Source organism: Stegastes partitus, unplaced genomic scaffold (genome assembly GCF_000690725.1).
Source record: "Stegastes partitus isolate 25-593 unplaced genomic scaffold, Stegastes_partitus-1.0.2 Scaffold2793, whole genome shotgun sequence".
Taxonomy (NCBI): domain Eukaryota; kingdom Metazoa; phylum Chordata; class Actinopteri; family Pomacentridae; genus Stegastes; species Stegastes partitus.
Genome location: NW_007580524.1, coordinates 10,329 through 28,547, shown reverse-complemented (window position 1 = coordinate 28,547; position 18,219 = coordinate 10,329). Strand labels below are relative to the sequence as shown.

Below are 18,219 nucleotides of genomic sequence, written 5' to 3'. Positions count from 1 at the left end.
TGTTATAGTGGACTGTTTTAATGTTGAGCTGTTTACTGATATTTCTGTTAAATTTTATTGTTGATGTTTTTTTAATTCTTGCACAAATTATGCCAATCTTAAAACTTCCAAGTATTCCAGTCATTCTTTGTAACGTCGCTGCCATATGCTTTGTTTCCCAGCAATGTGTATCTACAAGTCAAGTCCATTTCTAACCTGGTGTGGAAGTACCAGCGCTACCACTTCATTATGGTCTACCATGAGAAGCCTGTCCTCCCACCCCCCTTCATCCTCCTGTGCCATATATACTCCCTCTTCTGTATGTGTAGAAAGAGGAAGAAGGAGAATACCTACGGACCAAGTATGTCCACTCTGTCATTTTCTACACAAACAAATGTCGGAGATTTTAATTGTCTATGTGCACAAAGCAAAAGTTTAATTCTGCATCAAAGACATCTGCAGCAACAAGTCACTGTTTGTTTTTTTCAGAGCTGTTTCTGACAGAGGAAGACCAAAAGAAGCTTCACGATTTTGAAGAGCAGTGTGTGGAAACATACTTTCATGAAAAGGATGATCAGTTTCACTCGGGGAGTGAGGAACGCATACGTCTTACCTCGGAAAGGTGAGATTGCTATTGGTCTTCAGAGGACAGCTGCAAAGTTTTCAAAATGTTTTCAAAAAATATGCAGTGTGAATCAAATGTATGAGACAACTTCCTGAATTTACAGCAGTGATTGAACCAAAACACTTCTTTAAATGACTTGAAATAAATGAGTTTGATGTTTAGAAAATGATTCAGTGAACACGCCACGTTAGAGCATGTTGTGATTTAACAGGAGCAAGGGTGGATTGTAGATAACTGTATCTGCTTTTTATCTGTTTCCAGGGTTGAGACCATGTGTTTGCAGCTGAAGGAAGTCGGGAACAAGGTGAACTTTATAAAGCGCTCCTTGCACACATTGGACTCCCAGATCGGCCACCTGCAGGACCTCTCAGCCCTGACTGTGGACACTCTGAAGACTCTGACTGCTCAGAGGGCATCTGAGGCCAGCAAGGTCCACAATCAGATCACCCGAGAGCTCAGTCTGTCTAAGAACGTGGTCCCCAGTATTGCCCCAGTGGCAACAGACACTGGCCCCCACTCCAAATCGTCCGTCATAGGAAAACGCAGTGTTGGGGCCTACTTCGGCTCCTCTTTCCCCCAGGCAGGAGCCAACATTGCAGATTCTCTTTTTGGGACTGGTGTAGAAGGCGGGCATGGGACGGAAAGTCGCAGAAGACTCGGGCCCAGCCCTGGAACAGAACTGGGGCTGGACCCCACCTTGAATCCAGCGTTGAGTCCAGAAAGGAGGGGCTTGTTTGGGCTTGGACACCTTGCTGCAGAGGCTGGCTCCTCAGGCAGTGCCGGCTCCAGTGCCTTTGTCCAAAGTGCTGTGGCCATTTCCCCTCCGGAGCTGCGTCTCCGAGGCCACTCTCTCACCCAGAGTAAGCTGACCCGTCCACAAGAGCCGGGCCTTTCCGACTCCCCATCCAGCCTGCCCAATGTGCCCTCCCCCGGGGCTCAGTTCCACATCAGCAGCACCCCTTCTCAGCCCAGTGGCTCCAGCCACCCTGACCTTGCCCTAGTTGGGCTTTACCAGCAGCCCCTCCAGCCTGACAACACCTCTGTAGAGTTTGGTGCTTTTGTAGGTAAGTATGAGAATGAGGTTGAATCTGGTGTTGAGAAGATAAAAGAGGAGGATGAAAAGTGTGTGTGTGTGTATCCTACTGTTGTCATTGTGTCTAAGACTTCGGGCTCTGCTCAGCCTGCCTGCTTGCCTGCTTGCACTGTTAAGCCTGAGAGCACAGAGGGGTTAGGAAGGGGGAAGACAGAGAAAGATACTAGTTTGGGATATGTGAACGAGGCGTTCTGCGACGACGAGGGTATATTAGCCTCTCCAAATAGACCGAGTACAGACACTGAAGTCCCCCTGACTCCGGAAGATGAGTCACCACTGACTGACACCAGTGGAAAAAGTGGCCCGCCAGGTTGCACTGTCCCTGCCGTGGCACCCAGAAGACTCCACAGACTAAGGAGAAGGGAATGGGGTGTGTCGGGACCAGCAGCATCCTGCTATGAGGGTCGAAGTGGGTCAGAAGACCGCCTGTACAAGAGGAACAAAGCAAGAGAGCCAAACACGAGAGGTTTGAGTTTCAGTCTGAGCTTAAGCTGAGAGCTGCATATGCCGGGTGCTGGGGCCTGTCCATCTCCAGATCAGGATTCCTGTAGACCTTTTCGCTGATGCCTTGTCCTTTCCTGTCTCTACTCTGTCTTAATCTGTTTGTCTGACTTATTTGTCCTCTCTTTCTGGGTTATTCCAAGGTTTTCATATACGATGCTACTAAAGCATGAATGATTGAAGTTTTCAGCTGAATGATAATGAAATTATGATGCAAGATATATGTGTTTGTCAGGTGGAGGTGAGGGGGGAGAAAGTTCTCATGAGAATCAGATGTTGGAACTGATTATTTCACCATTGTGGTGTCGGTCATATCACCAGATGAGGCAGTAATTTTGTCTTGTTCTGAATGCTGCACAGTGATTGCCTTAGATTTCACCACAGAAATATAATATCTTTTTACTAAAGGACATAAAGACAGTTTGGATCTCCAGCACTCCACACCCAAAGAGTTCTCCACCTCCAGCAGACAGCAGAGCCCAACCACACAGACCAGGTCGCAGGTGTGTGTATGTATATTATTTCTATCCAACGACCTGCAGGGTCGTGCTGAGATTTTTTCATCTCGCATATCAGCTCATGTCACATTGTGACTAATTGAGCTGTTTGGCCTCATGCATGGTAAAAACTCAGAGGGTTTCCTTTTACACTGACCTTTGCACATGCTGTTCAGACTAATCATTCTGAAACAGACTGTGTGATCAGTCATCCAGTCGATAGCTAATCAGACAAGTGCTGACACATTTCATAACTAATGTCGATACTGGATGGCAAGTTTCTTGTCTCGTTAAAAACAAGGCCTGGTGTAGCACAACTGCTTATTTTCACTGATATAAAATTGTAGTATTTGTGGTAAAAAAATATTATGTATTTTTTTTATCTTTTCTTGGTGCCTCCAATATAAAATACTGCAGAAAACTTAGAACCGTGAAGTTCTCTGTGTTCTGATAGTTTAGTGCCTCTACGGTGCTGTTCATTAAAGCTATACTGCATGATGTAGCCTCATAAGATCAAACTATGAAACTCACCAAAATAAATATTGATAAACAGTCTACCTTCTCACACTTCTCCTCGGCTCTTTGCCTCCATCTGTTTTAATTGTTGCAGGTTCAGCCTGATGGCCATGGTCATATCAGAGCAGTCAACTCCTACGCTGGCTTCACAGAGTTTGACAGAAACCCAGCTTTTCTTCATCCTGACTCAAGTAAGCTCGGATGATAATAATAAAAATCACTGTGATGATCCAACATCAGCAGATATCTTTTGCAGATAGGTTTTTCTCCATAGATGTTCAGACTCTCTGTTAACATATGATAGGTGCTGATCATTAGATGTGTTTTTGTAGCTCTGACAAAGAAGGAAAGGAGCAGAGTATCTGCTGAAGACATCCTCATCCATGAGGACCCCAGGGCTGCATTACTGGTAAGAAGTGTGTGTGTACTTTATACTACAGAGGGGAAAATAACACACACTGTATAGTTTATCTATAAACTTTAATAGAACGGTTGTCTGTCACTCTTTAACAACTTCTTGTTTCTTTACCAGGAAAGAGTTCAGGTCAAATCAGCCCAAGCCAGCAGCCTGTAAGTGTCCTCACACTGGCCAACAAAGATGTCTACACACATAAAAACACAAACGACATTGTCTTTGCTTGAAAGTCAGGCCAGTTTATGTCTGATTTAAGCTGTGCTCTAGTGCTGGTTTGTCTCACTTATTTTTCTTTCTTTCTTTGTCAGGCGGGCTCCTGGGGAAGACACGCTAAGTGGTAAGACTATAGTCTCACTGAAGTTTCTCCATCTGATCTTGAATCTCTCTGAGCTTCTTTTGTGTGTAATATATAGCATTCCACACTGTAGTAGGAGTCAACATGAGGTCACTTTTTCTCCCGTAGATACCATTTTTACAGTATTACCTCATGTCTACCTGAAAAATTGTGACTTGGCTTTAGCACCGTGATAGTTTTGGTGAACAGTCTCTGCAAACCACAGGGGAGAACAGGTTAAGGCACTTGTACAGGGTCCCAGAGTTGCAAGAAGCTTAGTTCAGACAAGGAAACGTGTAGAAGCTGATGATTAATCTGGGGTAGTCAGACAATATCAAAATTACAACTATTAAAATAACCGTTGTAGAATTGGAATAAATAAAACTTTAAGCATGGATTTAGTTTTATTTTTTTTTAAACTCTGCTGTGTAAAACTTGGTGTTTGTGTCTGGAGGAAAGCTTTACTGTGCTTTTCTTCTTCTGTGGTTACAGCCGCAGTTTCTCTCTACACGCCACGTCACTCCCAGCTCGGGGCCAGAAAGGACTGTGAGTCTCACTGACAGGACAGAACAATACAATAAATATCTGCCTATTTCCAATGAGAACTGAAAGGAGGTGTTGATGATTTATCAGTCGGCTGGTAAAAAATTAACCCAAGGCTCTTTTGAGAATTCATTAATCGTTTTGGCCATTTTTCAGGCAAAACTGACTAAAATGTTACGCCTCTACTTCACAAAAGTAAGGCTTAGCTTCTCTGTTCTCTACATGGAAATCTTTAGTTAAGTGCTGTGCAGCCCAAAGAAATGAAACATTTCAGTATTATCTAAGTCTCTGAGAGAGTGTGGACCAGATAGTTTGCTGTTCAATAAAGACAATAATCATCAGATTAAAGATATGATCATTAAAAGGACTAAAGTTGCACTTAGACTGTTTTCACCACCGATTTTGAAATTGACTGAAAGACCAATAAACTGATGATACAAATAGACTGGCGTGATTAATACAAGATTTTCAGATATACCAAATGACAAACGTGGCTATTATAATTAATTAGAAAATAATGAACATTTGTAGAATGTAATATACATGTAAACGTAGAATTATAAATTGTCTCTGCTGTATGTGCCTGCAACCTTTTGATTTAAAATTATACAAAGATTTAAGAATTTACTCTGCTTTCTATAAGCAGCAGAAACTACACCAAGCAGGGGCTCTTTCTGTGCTTTTGCTGAGATCTACTGGTGGATGCTGGAACAACTCAGCATTTTTGTTAAATGACTGTGTCCAGATGATGTGTTGATTGATGATCAGTACAGGCATGTAAACAACACGGCATGAGGTCATTCTATAGGCGGTGTTGCAGTAACATTGACAGTCACTTTGTTTTCTCTGCAGCTATTGGCTCACCGTTCAAGCCCATGGAAAGCTACCAGTACTCAGGTGAGATGACTCTTCAAGAAAATAGGCTGTATTGTCATGCTTTTCTGTGTTGTTATCATTATTTTTACCTCTGTTGTTTCCAAAATGTGTTGATAGTTTAGAATTTTTACATGAGGGAAAACTTCTCATGTATGTACTTTGTGCTGTACTACCAAACAAGTTCAACATACCCAGGGTCTGTTTTCATTGTCTGGCTTCACTAAACTACACAACTGCAGTCAAACTAAGTGAAGCTGGTTGTGAACTCGATAAGTCGACCCAGGGTTTCTGAATCGAGTTATGACATGACGTTGGCACCAGATGACCACTTTTCTATGAGCGAAGAAAACATCGCATTTAGGCGCGCTCTGCTTTTCACAAGAAGACCACATTTTTAAGCGTAAATACCGCAGTGTGCCAAAGTTATATAAGTACTACTTTCCACCACTGTGGTTAACACAGCAGCTGCCTGTGCCGGTTACAGCCACACTAATACAGCTTAATGATCATCACACACTCGCACCAATGCGACCACTTGAAAGTTTAACTGGCGCACTCTCAAAAAAAGTCTCGAACAAACCATAATCCCAAACCGATATGAGGAATTTTAAAATACAGTACAGGCTAAAAGCAACACAGCTGCACAGTTATGCTACTTCAGCCGAAACCGTGAAGGAGAGCCGGCAAAATATGTCGCCTGTGTGGTTTATTAATATCACTGCCGCATTTATCACATGATCTGAATAACATTTTAATGATGTATTACATGTTTAGTAGTAGGGTTCTCATTAAACAGATTATTTCTCATTATGCAACACAAAATTGTATTGCAAAATTACAGATGTAGTCCGTTTATGCTGCTCACAAATTAGATACATCATTCAAAGAGTACACAATACACAGATCTATTTTCATGGTGATGTATAGGAGGAATTAAGTAATCATCACATTCAATGTGATATTCTCATGGTGCGTCAGAAGGACAATAAATATGCTTACTGCAGATCTTAGAAAGTCAACAAGTTAAAAGCTATATCAGGTTCTGTTTTAGGATTATATCAGATCACAGAGGTATGAGACAATGAAATGGCTTTGAAGTAGCAGCTCTAAAAATTCCCACCTTTATCAGAGATCTAGGAATGGTGATGCCGTTTTGCAAAAGAATTGGTTCGTCAGTAGGCAGTGTTCAAACGTATGCTAATCTGTTATCTTACACACAACCTGCTCTGGAGCAGGTTAACCCACAAACCTTAAATCCTGCTTCATAGCTCAGAGCACAGGCCTCTGGTCATCCTTCATCTGCAGTCGTCTTATCTCCTGTTTCTTTGTGTGTGTGTGTTTCGTAGCTGTGGAGCGCAACAACTTGATGAGGCTGTCTCAGAGCATCCCCTTCACTCCTGTGCCCCCTAGAGGTAAGGATGGATCACGGTGCTGTGCTTTCCTAGACATGTCAAGTGGCAGTTCAGGCCAAAACACAGCAGGAAGCTCTGAAAAACAACAAACAGACAGTTGGAAAATGTGGAAGTATGAAGACAGATAAGAGAACTGGTTTCTGCCCTGTTGTCTTTCCTCCTTCACCTGCAGCTATTTGCTTTACAGCCACACCCAACAGATCAATGATCCAAGAACAGGTGATGCCTTTGTGCGTGTGTTTTCTGTAAATTTGTGACTATTTTGACTTCAGTTTTTCCATTCATTTCCTTGCCAAAGAGGAACTGCTGATTTTCATGATTTGAATATTACAGTTTTAAGGATTGGCCATGTTGTTGGTAGTTTGTTGTTGTGCAACCGGGGAAACTCATCTAATTGGCCCAATAAAAGCACGAACTAAAGAAACAGTGACGTGTAGAAAAAAGAAAACTGAACAATGTCACAGACGTTACTTGAAGGTTAATAATAAGGTTTTGACCATCTGAAGGACACAGATGACTACAAACATGGTCCCTCTCTGTCTGTCTTGTCCCTGTGAACCAATGAGCTGGTTTAACAAATGTATCATAAACTCATTGTGATTGCTGCTGGCTACTGTGTATATGTGATAAACTAAATTCAACTACTGGGATTTTAGAATATTAAAATAGATTTTTCAATTACAGAAGTCAGGAAACAAACTGTACATTAGCTTTAGCTAAGGCTCCTGCCCAGTAGCTTTGACAAGCTTTAGCGTTGTTTTTACTGTCTTGTAGTTCCTGTAAATTTTATACAACCTTTTTAAGCACATTTTTTTTTTATCATAATAATTTTTATAATGGTGCTCTGATCGAGATTTGTGGGAGCAGTCTGCTATCGCTGGAACCAACATCAGCCAAGATTGATCATCAGGCACAGCGTCTGTTTAAAGCCTTCCAGTCATCATGTAGCATCATGTGTTTGTTAACCTGTTCCAAACAACATTGTGTCTTCAGTATCAAAATTAGGAGATGAGAAAGTAAATTGACAATTATCGAGTAATTGGCAGGCAGCATGTTTAACACACTTAAACCACAGTTGGGTACACTTGGTTATTATTGGGAACAGCTTAGAACTGAATAAATATAGCATTCCTGTGGAATAGCATAAGCAAAGTTTTATCAAGTAAAAATTATAATCAAAGCTAAATGTGCACAACACACTAAGTTAGAATATACTGAGGCAACAAAAACCAGTTCCACTAGACTGAACATTACGTCTTTATCAACATACTCCAACGAAAAACGCTGTAGTCAAAATATTGTTTTAAGTCAGTCGGGCCCGTAGGTTCTTTACTGCATTCATAAGATAAGTGATATGTGACCATGGTAAAACCCATGAGACAGCAAGAAATAAAAAAACACAGACAGCTGAGTCAGTCCTGCTGTCTTTGTAAGTTAGTTTTGGTTGCCTTCTTACGCAAAGGAATTTTATGGTGTTTTTCAGACACCTGGTAGCACTTCCAGATTGGTGAAGCCATTTAAGCAGTGTGTACAGAAATCATGTGATTGGCTCTTCTCATCAGCCTTTACACAGATCACCAATCAAACTATTCAGTATTATCATCATCCATCATCATCTACATGCTGGCGCCTATCCCAGTTGACTCAGGGTGAAGGCACCAGTCTATCACAGGGCTACACTTAGAGACAGACAACCAAGCACACTCACATTCACAGACAATTGAGAATCACCAATTAACCTCAACATGTTTTTGGACTGTGTGAGGAAGCCGGAGAACCGGGAGAGAACCCACGCTGCACAGGAAGAACATGGAGACTCCACGCAGAAAGATCCTGGGTGTCCTCACTGGAACGCCCCCGATATATCAGAGCACCCTGAAATGTTTATATGTTATCAACAACAAATACAACAACAACAAAAAATGACTGTATGCTAGCTTTGTAGTGCAGTATGGACGATATAGAAAAACACAGAAAAAGCTGACCAAAGTAAATACTGTACAGAGGAAGGTGTATTTGTTAGAGAGGCAGGTATGAACATTATGTGGTCCGAAGCTTCATAAAAATGTCACACCTGCCTTTATTATCTGTTTCCTGAACCTTCCACCTACTCCGACTGATGGCTACAACAGGAACAGTGGAACAATGAGCCCTCCTGGATCTTGCTGGCTCCTCCCGAGAAACTCTGTGCCAATATTCTGATGAACACATATAAATGGGCTCATTCAGTAGAACACATTAGAGAACGTCTCCGACTGACCACGGTTAAAATCCATCCCAAAGATGTCTTGCATTTAAGGAAACGTGAATGATGGAAGTCAAATACTAAGCAGGCCAGGTAGATCTGATGAAAAGTTTGGTGGATCAAACCTCCTTTCAGACATGAGTGAATGTTGGACTCACTGTGTATTTAAAGGACGATCCTCAGTGTGTTGCTGTAGCTCACCGGCTGCTCTGTGTTCCTTCAGGTGAGCCGGTGACTGTGTACCGTCTGGAGGAGAGCTCCCCCAACACTATCAACAACAGCATGTCTTCCTGGGCCCAACGGGGCCTCTGTGCCAAAATAGAGTTCCTCAGCAAAGAGGAGATGGGCGGAGGACTCAGGCGGGCCCTTAAGGTGCTCTGTACTTGGTCAGAGTATGACATCCTGAAACCAGGGCACCTGTATATAGTCAAGTCCTTCCTTCCTGAGGTGGTCCAAACGTGGCAGAGCATCTACAAGGAGGACACTGTGCTGCACCTTTGTCTCAGGGTGAGAAGCACAAACATAGTCTCATGTCTCTTGCACTGCTGCGTTGGGCCTCCAAACCGCTGCCTAAGATAAAATGTTAACAAGTTTCTTCAGTGTGTTTCCTGTTTCCTGCAACCTCACACCTCCACTACTGCCGTATGTCACACTAGGTCATCAAACTGAAACCAGAGTGAGTCACTTTCAGCAGAGCAGAACTATGAATTCTATTTTAACTGGTGTTTCCCCACCTCGCTGCAGGAAATTCAACAACAACGAGCTGCTCAGAAGCTGACATTTGCCTTCAACCAAATCAGGCCCAAAACGATCCCGTATTCACCGAGGTAAGCCTGCATGAAGGTTTGCAGAGCACAGAGTTCCCATAAACACACACTCATAGCTTTATACAGGTTTCACACTCGTGTCTGTGTTTGTTTTTTATGTCCTTGTGTGAGTCATTTCAAGTAGGCTGTACAACATCCTAGAGCCTTCTTGATCAACAGGTCTTTCACAGCTTGTCATCATTCTTTGATTGTGGCTTTTAAAGATTCAGTCAGTTGTTTAAATGTCAAATTACAAATGAACCAAAATCAGTTTTTGAACAAATTCCAGCTAAGAATTGGAATGTGAAGTTATTTAAATGCTTCATTTTACACCTACAGCATGTAATATATTTTGAATTGCTGATCATTAACTTTGCTGTGTTTTAGAGAAACACTGCATCATCTTAATTACTTTTCGTGGTTTGCTGTCTTGATTTCCACTGGTCCTAATCCGTTCTCAGGAGACTGCAAGAAGGTAGTGGTTTTAAGAGGATTGTCTTTGTTGACGTTCTGCTGCGTCACTGACCGCTTCACGAAGCAGAATTTGTTAAGCAAATACACTATTTGTTTATCATTGCACAGTATCTTTTTTTTTTTTTTACAGGTTCCTATATGTAATCAGCCAGATATGTCCTGTGGTGTCACAGTTCCTTTGGTTTTACTGCTTTCAAATATGCAAATCAGCTGCCATTATCCAACTGCTGCTAGTTTAACTTTAGATGCGATACATGCTCAAGTAAGAATTACTTCCTTGTTGTTGAGGCACCATCACATAAAATCATAAAATGATAGAAGAGACAAAGAGCAAAATTTGAGTTTCCTTTTTCAATGTCTAAAGCGTCCTCTCCCGCCACACAAAACAACATCAAACCCTTTTTAAATTACTTTTTTACAAAGTCTTTTATTCTGTGTTCAGGTTTCTGGAGGTGTTTTTGCTGTACTGCCACTCTGCCGGACAGTGGTTCGCTATAGAAGAGTGCATAACTGGCGAGTTCAGGAAGTTCAACAACAACAACGGAGATGAGATCGTCCCCACAAACCTCCTGGAGGAAACCATGCTGGCCTTCAGCCACTGGACCTACGAGTACACCCGCGGAGAGCTGCTGGTGCTCGACCTGCAGGGTAAAAAAAACTCTGAGCACACACTGAGCAGGGCATGTGATGGGACCCATATGACACTGCAACAGATTCCTCAGAATACAGTCAAGTTCATTTAAGGACAACACAACTTGTTCATTCACTACAAGGACAAAGTACTAATCAGTCCTGAAGATGTGAGAGCTGGAAAAAGAGTGTGTTGTTTTTATGGTAAATTGAGGTTCACGTGGTGAAGAAGTTCATCTGTTCCCTGCATGTGACAAATATGTGCACTTAGCAGAGTTGTGTTGATGTTTGTGTCTTTAATGTCTTTGATAATGAAACCTGTTGGTGTGTCTGTGTGTGTGTCTGTAGGCGTCGGGGAGATTCTGACAGATCCATCCGTCATAAAGAGCGGTGAGAAGGGGTAAGTGTTGTCTCTCTGTCCCACACAAGTCAGCCAACTTTCATTAAGTTATTATTATTGTTAACTGTGATTCAACATTAAGTGCAATTTACACCTCACCAGCTACTTTTCTCTTATCAGTTTTGCTCTAAATGACATTAGTGTGACTTCTGCCTACAGATCATATGATATGATATTCGGGCCTGCCAACCTGGGGGACGATGCTATTAGGAACTTCCGTGCAAAACACCACTGCAACTCCTGCTGTCGAAAACTGAAACTTCCAGGTGAGAGATATTTTAAAGCTGCTGTTTTGCAAAATCATTCCGAAACTAAATGAAATTTGAAATGTAATGTTTGGGTTATTTAAAAAAAAGTTTTGTAAACCTCTTTGCCCTTGAAAAATCCTTCAGTAATACATGCAAATCTTATTCATGTGAAGCTGCTGAACATCAGATGTCCAGTAGTTCTCAGTGTTTGTAAACTGCAGCCTTCCAACTGCAGCATCGCACTTCTAAAACTAATTTCTAAACTAGCTGTGACATCACAAGTTCTGTTTGTGCACGCACGTCTTAAACACAGACGCATCTCTGACATCGTTTTAGCATCAGTCTGTTTTGCTTGTTCATCAGATCTGAAGAGGAACGAGTACACACCAGACAAGGTGACGTTCCCACAAGAAGACCCTCCCAACCCTGGAGGAGGCGTCAAAGAGTCTCGCCAGTCAATGAGACTGATGCTATGATCAGACTGAGAGCGAGCGCGTGAGACGACACCAATCTGATCAATTTTAGTCGTAGCCAAGGAGCAGAAAGGTGCACCCAATCAAACTGGAAGAGTCACAGCCGTGTTTCCATGGAAACCAGTGCATGCAGACTGTGTCACATTTTTGTCGATCCCACCAAAACGCTGTGTCGAACACAAATCAAACATGTTAACCTTTTGTGTTGTTTTTTTAGTACATACATGGGGGGAGGTTTTAAAATATTTTGTACAAGTTTATATATATGTATATATACATACACATATATATAAACTGGATATATTATCAACAGGTACAGTGTCATTGCAGAGGGTTTATTTATTATTACGTTTGAGAAGTTGCCTTGTTTTACCAAAAGAAAAAGAAGAAAAAAAAAAAAGCAGAACAAATCTAAGTGCATTGTATATCTGTTACAGCAGCTTCACAGAGGACAGCCTGCTGAGACTGAGTCACTGCAATACTGCAGATTGCCACCAGATCATTTTTATAAATGTATAAAGACTTGTATCACAACTTTTTGTCTCTTAGTTATTGAAAAGATATACCTGAATTTGAAAATCTTGTAAGATATGGGCAGATTGCAATGCAACTTTTACAGAATAATATATGTAATTTTATTGTATTGAAAATGTGTCCACCAAAATATTGCTGATAGTTTTTATTGTTACAAAGGTACTATTGCTATATCTTTGTCATCAACTATTGTATGAGCAAATTACAATCTAGTGTATCTTATAGATACTGTTATCTGGCATGAGCTGAACAGATTAAAATATTTTATTCAGGGGAACTGACAAACATAAGGGTATTACTGTATACATTTTGTACTGGATATCATTTTAAACTAATAAAATGTTAAAAAGCTTTAGCAACATCGCTCAAGTCGTAAAAGAATGACTGTGTTCAAACATGGAGCCTACACTCAGATTAAATATCAGTGGATGTTTCTCCCTGCAGCTTTTAAACCCTAAAGCCTGTCAAACACTGATCAGGCTGCTCATCAACGAATACAAGTGCCGTGGCAAAGAGCAGATGCAATTAACACTAAAAAAAAAATGTAGATAATTTTCAAGCAAAAATGTCTACGTTAGAATTTGGTGTTTGTCATACAGTAAAAAGAATATTTTCCGTATACAAACAGGTGGTTTAATAAAAAGAAAAGAAAAAAAATGACTTGTGTAGAATATTCATAAAAGGCATTTTAACAATTTTCTGGCATTTTATACACAAAACAATTCTACTCTGCAGATAAACTGAAAACTAAAATGGTCAAGGTGTTGCTGCCAGTTAATGTAGAGTTCACACTGAGATGTGTGTGTGTGTATGTATAGATACCTTTTGTTTTTATGGATTTTATTCACAAGTGTGCGATGACTTACGACAACAGTACATCAGCAGAGCAATGACATCCTGCAGGTGAGGGGTTTGTAAATTCTTGAATACAAGCCTGCAGGAGGAGACAGTGGCTCTGCTGTTTTCACACAGGCCTCAGATTCTTCAGGTGCACAGCAGCTGCTGACGTTTCAATCCACACACAATAACTTCTGTTGAGCCGCCTGCAGCAAGGCCGGTGCACCTGTGTGATAATGTGATGCTTGGAAGGGGAGCTGTCACAGGGGCCTCGCTCTAACGTCAGCAGTGGAGATGAGGTGGGAGATTTGCATTAGGGACGTTTCTGGATCATCCTTCACCCGCAGACAAATCAACTGCGCCTGTAATTCCACCCAAACAGGGCTGTTTGATAGGTAGTCACTTCACAACTGCACGAGCTGAGCAGAGTGGTCCCCCCTCCCACTGGGTGTGGTTTACTTTCTTTAGACTTCTGTAATCGTGACTCTGCACTTCATTCCTCTCAGCTGGCCTTTGAGTTTACAGAAGTCTACTACAGGCTCATAAACAAGCTGCAAAACCATGGCTACTGTCACCATAGAATACTGGTGAGTTTTTAATTTCCTCCTCTGATAATTCACTTTACAGACTGCGATAAACATTTGTTGCAATTAGCATCGACAAATTTCCTGTAATTCTTTTTTTTATGTTCCATATGTTACCAGGTACATAATTGAATTCATCATATAAATGTTGCTTAGAAGTGATTTTGTTCCTCATAAGATCATTTTCCTTGTTGGTTCATGTCACAGTAAAGGATGAAGTTACGCATACCGCTACCAGGAACTGGCCGGTGCCATCAGGCAGGTTCCTGGTGTGAGGGTGAACGGAGTCGTGGGGAGACCAGGTAAGCTGCTTTGTCCTTCTCATATACAGTCTTCTAAAAATAAATGTGAGGCCCTTCTGGTAAAAACCACTTCTTCTTCTTTTTTTTTTACTATGTTAAAACTCCACTGGTGTTTTTTCTTCTTCTTCTGTACATGCTGGACGTCATTAAGAAAACAAAACAGCGTCATGCAGCACAGCAACGATAGTCTCAAAAACACAAATTCAGACTTCAGGGTTTCATATGTAACAAATAAGAAATTCTGTTGGCTTTCTGTACCAACATTCTTATTCAGGAACAGTTTCTGGTTCAAACATGCCTGGCTGAATTACTGTAATATTCAAACTCTCCACTGAGCAGTTTGACAGAGTTGTTGGTGAGCTGGTGTGCTCGAACTGCAGCGAGTAGAGAGGGCTGCGAGGAAAGAAAGGCAAAGATTTCATGGTCAGATCAAGCAATGGTGTAGAATTCAAGCTGTTTGCATGAAAAAGGGATTGTTTTTATGGGGAAAACTAAAATATTTAGCTTTGACACACACAGATGAGCTTGTAGGGGTTCCATCATTTACCAAAGAGGGGCTTTAAATACTTGTGTGTGTGTAGTAAGTACTGAATCAACATCTCTCCATCAATTTAAAATAAATTTAAGTTCCAGCTCTATTTCTTTGCGTCTCTCTTTCAAAAACATTTTTAAAAATCCTGGCAACAATCAACAGTCTGCCTGTTATATACAAGCCCCCCGGACAGTTCTGGTATTATCAAGCAGTGTCAAAAAAAACAAACAAAAGTGAAACAGTTTTGTGTTCGTCAATTGCCAAAAACCCGTTTTTGTCAGTGCCAGTCCAGCACTGTGCCAACTCTACCAAATATACCTGTTTAACTGGTTAGAGTGCACACATGTTGGTGATTACACATCATGAATCTTGTCCTATACTGTTCTAATGTCTTTTTCTTTTCACAGACAGTTTTGAGGTGACGGTGAATGACCAGCTGGTCTTCTCCAGGCTCAAGACGCAACAGTTTCCTGATGCCACCCAGGTGAGTGTGTCAATGCATCTGGTTTGTCCAATGTAATTGTGATGGCCACGTCAAATAAACAAATCAAATACATTAGATACAAAGGAATAGATATGGATGGATGGATCAGTTGATGGCTGGTTTCCTTATGAAAACACCACTTTTGAGCGTTAAACTGCGTTTTACATCTTGTTGAACACCAGATCATGTGGTTTGCCTTTTGGTTCAGGATCTACACCCACATTCTTAGAGTTAATTAAGTTTCTGTTTTGGAATCATACTTTGCAACATCATTGTGGCTTGGCTGTCACTCAAGTGCAAGCATGCATGGGAAGTACCAGGATGTCTCACCGCTGCTGACTTAATGGGAGGCGCTAACGAATTGACAAAACAAACACATGAAAACGGTACACTGTACCCCACAACTGAATGTCTTTGTGTTCCACAGGTGGTGGCGAGGGTGAGGGAGATGGTCGGCGGAGGAAAATCGGAGAAAACCTCAAAGCCGGTGAATCGTAAAAACAAATGCTCTCAAGTTTAGGAGATGGAGCATCAACAAGAGCTGTATTCACACTGACAGAACAATGGTTGGGTTTTGTGATCTCCTACACCCACTTTTTAAAAATACAAACCTCAATTTATAATTCAACATTAGGACATTTAATAACATTTTAATTGTAGGTCATTAAAGCCTCTCCGTGTGACAAGGAAAGAAAGATCAGACCGCAGACCGTCTTCACTGTGAATACAGACACAGACGACAGGTTGATTAGAGCAACTCGGAGGAATCTGGCACTGATCTGCACTTCTGTTTATGAATGTACACGCTTAAAAACCAATAAGGGTGTGTGCACGATGCAAGTCTAGAAGCTTTTCATCTGACCGGGGCCTGAAGATGTGCTCGCATCATGTCTGTCTGGCATGGATAAGAAAAACGTCTCTGCATTTACTGGAAATGGGGAAACGAAAGTCTTTATCAAGCCTCGTATATTGTATAATTTGATTCTCTCTGTTCAAGTAACTACAAACGGTTTCTGTTACAGATTTCAAATGATTGTTTTGGAAATACATATATTTGCTTTCTTGCCAAAAGTAGGCAGAATGAGAAGATTTGTACGTACCACTCTCATGTAAATACTGTGAATAAAACCTTACTACTAGCAACTGTTAGCTTAGCTTAGCACAGCCGCTAGAAAAAGGGAGAAACAGCTAGCCTCACTCCTGAATAACATGTTAAGTTTCTATGCATAAAAAACCTTTGTGAAGTGTGAAAAATGACAAATTGCAAATTTTAATATAATACGGACAGAGATAAGCTAGCTACTAGCTGTTTCCAGTCTTTATGCTAAGACATGCTAACTGGCTGCTAGCTATAGCCTCATATGTATGGTACAGACGTTAAAGTGGTATCGAACTTCTCATCAGACTCGACAAGAAAGTGAATAAGAGTATTTCCAAAATGTCAAACTGTTTTTTGGTGTGGGGTTGTGGACACAATATGTACTGTAGATTTTCTTTAAATCGTGTGTGTGTGGATTGTAAGTCATTGCAAGTGCTTAAGTGTAAGCGGGGACACCTACAAGATAAATCGACGCCACTAATCAGCTACTTAGGATGCAGTCTTGAGGTCCTTCCCCAGACAGTTTCGCCACCGTTAATAGGGTTTCACAACCAGCCACACCTGGAGCCATGTTTGGTTGTTACTATAAATATCTGACCCCATCAGTCAGTTAGAAGTGAAGAAACTTCTTAATAAAATGAAAATGAAAGCAGTAATCCAGTTGCCTTCTACTAAAGCCCTTATATTTGGAAATAAAAAATATGAAGCATCTCAGTGCTCTCAAAGAAACTTAACCTGAAACTGAACCCTTTTGTTCACATATATCAAGTTTTACATTCATATCCGTTCTGCTAATTGCTAACATATAGTCTACATGGGACTGTTGTGTGGATGGTGTTTTGTAGTAAAGAGCTTAGTTTTGTGTATGTGCTGCCATTTGTTATCGTTCTGGCATTTTAGAAAGGGGTGCAAATTTCAAATCAGTGGCAAATGCATCTTAATTTAATTTGGAACATGTTGCTGTGTTGTTATACCGTTACTCATTCTGTAACCTCTTTTTCCACAAATGCAATAAAATATCACCGATTAATTGCGGATGTGATTTTTACACCACAGTTGTTGAGGAAAAGAAGCTACTCAGGCTGATCTGTAGTCAAATGACTCGAGATAAGATCGTCCGCAGCGACAGTATCACAAAGGACAGACTTCATGAGCTGTTCCACCAGATAAAGTCATATCTGACAGTGCTGACAGGATGGAAATACACAGCTTCCTGTTCAAAATATTTTAGAGGATTTTTATGAGTAGCTTGATATACCCAAAAAAAATGGATCTCATGAGATGATGAACCAATTCTAAATGAAGTATTACATTAAAAGTACAGATACGTCTAAGTTGTGCAGGGTGATTTATTTTTATTTTTTTTACTTTCCACCTCCACTTCTTGCAAGATTGCAAGATTTTTTCCACTCATTTGTTTTCTCATTTCCATTGTGTGAAGTGCTGACCTCTGATGTGTGGACTGTAACGCTGCCTCTCAGAGAGGTCAGCGAGTCCAACGCATGTCTCATTAACCCTTGAATGGGTGTCCTAGAAACGCCAGATTGACTGGGGCGTAAGCTGCATGTCTGGTGTAAAACCCCATCTGGAAATGAAAGGCTCCCCCCCTCAGCCAAACTGATCCCTGATCAGCAGCTGCTGAGAGTCCTGAGGCTATCGTTTTATTATTGTCAACAAATCCCATGAAAAATAATACGACTCTCGGTACTTTTTGTCGTCACCAAGCCCATCTGTGACACTTGTGCTTGTTGATTCTCTCTATAGATGTAAATCTTAGTTT

The 18,219-nt window shown here is 41.1% G+C and overlaps 1 protein-coding gene and 1 long non-coding RNA gene across 4 annotated transcripts in view; both read left to right on the top strand.

The window, feature by feature from the left end:
• The window catches only part of trpm7 (transient receptor potential cation channel, subfamily M, member 7), a 41,337-nt gene extending 28,372 nt beyond the window's left edge, over window positions 1–12,965 (top strand). For 2 of the 3 annotated variants that reach the window (XM_008306014.1, XM_008306013.1), the window contains exons 24-40: window positions 162–340; window positions 469–601; window positions 866–1,668; window positions 2,607–2,701; window positions 3,306–3,402; window positions 3,544–3,620; window positions 3,744–3,781; window positions 3,935–3,963; window positions 4,453–4,506; window positions 5,356–5,400; window positions 6,726–6,791; window positions 9,260–9,543; window positions 9,781–9,863; window positions 10,759–10,964; window positions 11,295–11,346; window positions 11,506–11,612; window positions 11,958–12,965. In XM_008306014.1, the coding sequence (XP_008304236.1) occupies window positions 162–340; window positions 469–601; window positions 866–1,668; window positions 2,607–2,701; window positions 3,306–3,402; window positions 3,544–3,620; window positions 3,744–3,781; window positions 3,935–3,963; window positions 4,453–4,506; window positions 5,356–5,400; window positions 6,726–6,791; window positions 9,260–9,543; window positions 9,781–9,863; window positions 10,759–10,964; window positions 11,295–11,346; window positions 11,506–11,612; window positions 11,958–12,070 (2,461 nt within the window). In that variant the 3' untranslated portion in view covers window positions 12,071–12,965. The remainder of the gene's footprint in view (window positions 1–161; window positions 341–468; window positions 602–865; window positions 1,669–2,606; window positions 2,702–3,305; window positions 3,403–3,543; window positions 3,621–3,743; window positions 3,782–3,934; window positions 3,964–4,452; window positions 4,507–5,355; window positions 5,401–6,725; window positions 6,792–9,259; window positions 9,544–9,780; window positions 9,864–10,758; window positions 10,965–11,294; window positions 11,347–11,505; window positions 11,613–11,957) is intronic. The other variant, XM_008306015.1, reaches the window with a different exon arrangement.
• A 929-nt stretch (window positions 12,966–13,894) lies between these two features.
• On the top strand, window positions 13,895–17,469 carry LOC103375697 (uncharacterized). Its single transcript, XR_521239.1, has 4 exons — window positions 13,895–14,025; window positions 14,230–14,324; window positions 15,264–15,340; window positions 15,768–17,469. It is a non-coding gene; the product is annotated as an uncharacterized LOC103375697 (long non-coding RNA).
• The last annotated feature ends 750 nt before the right edge of the window (window positions 17,470–18,219 follow it).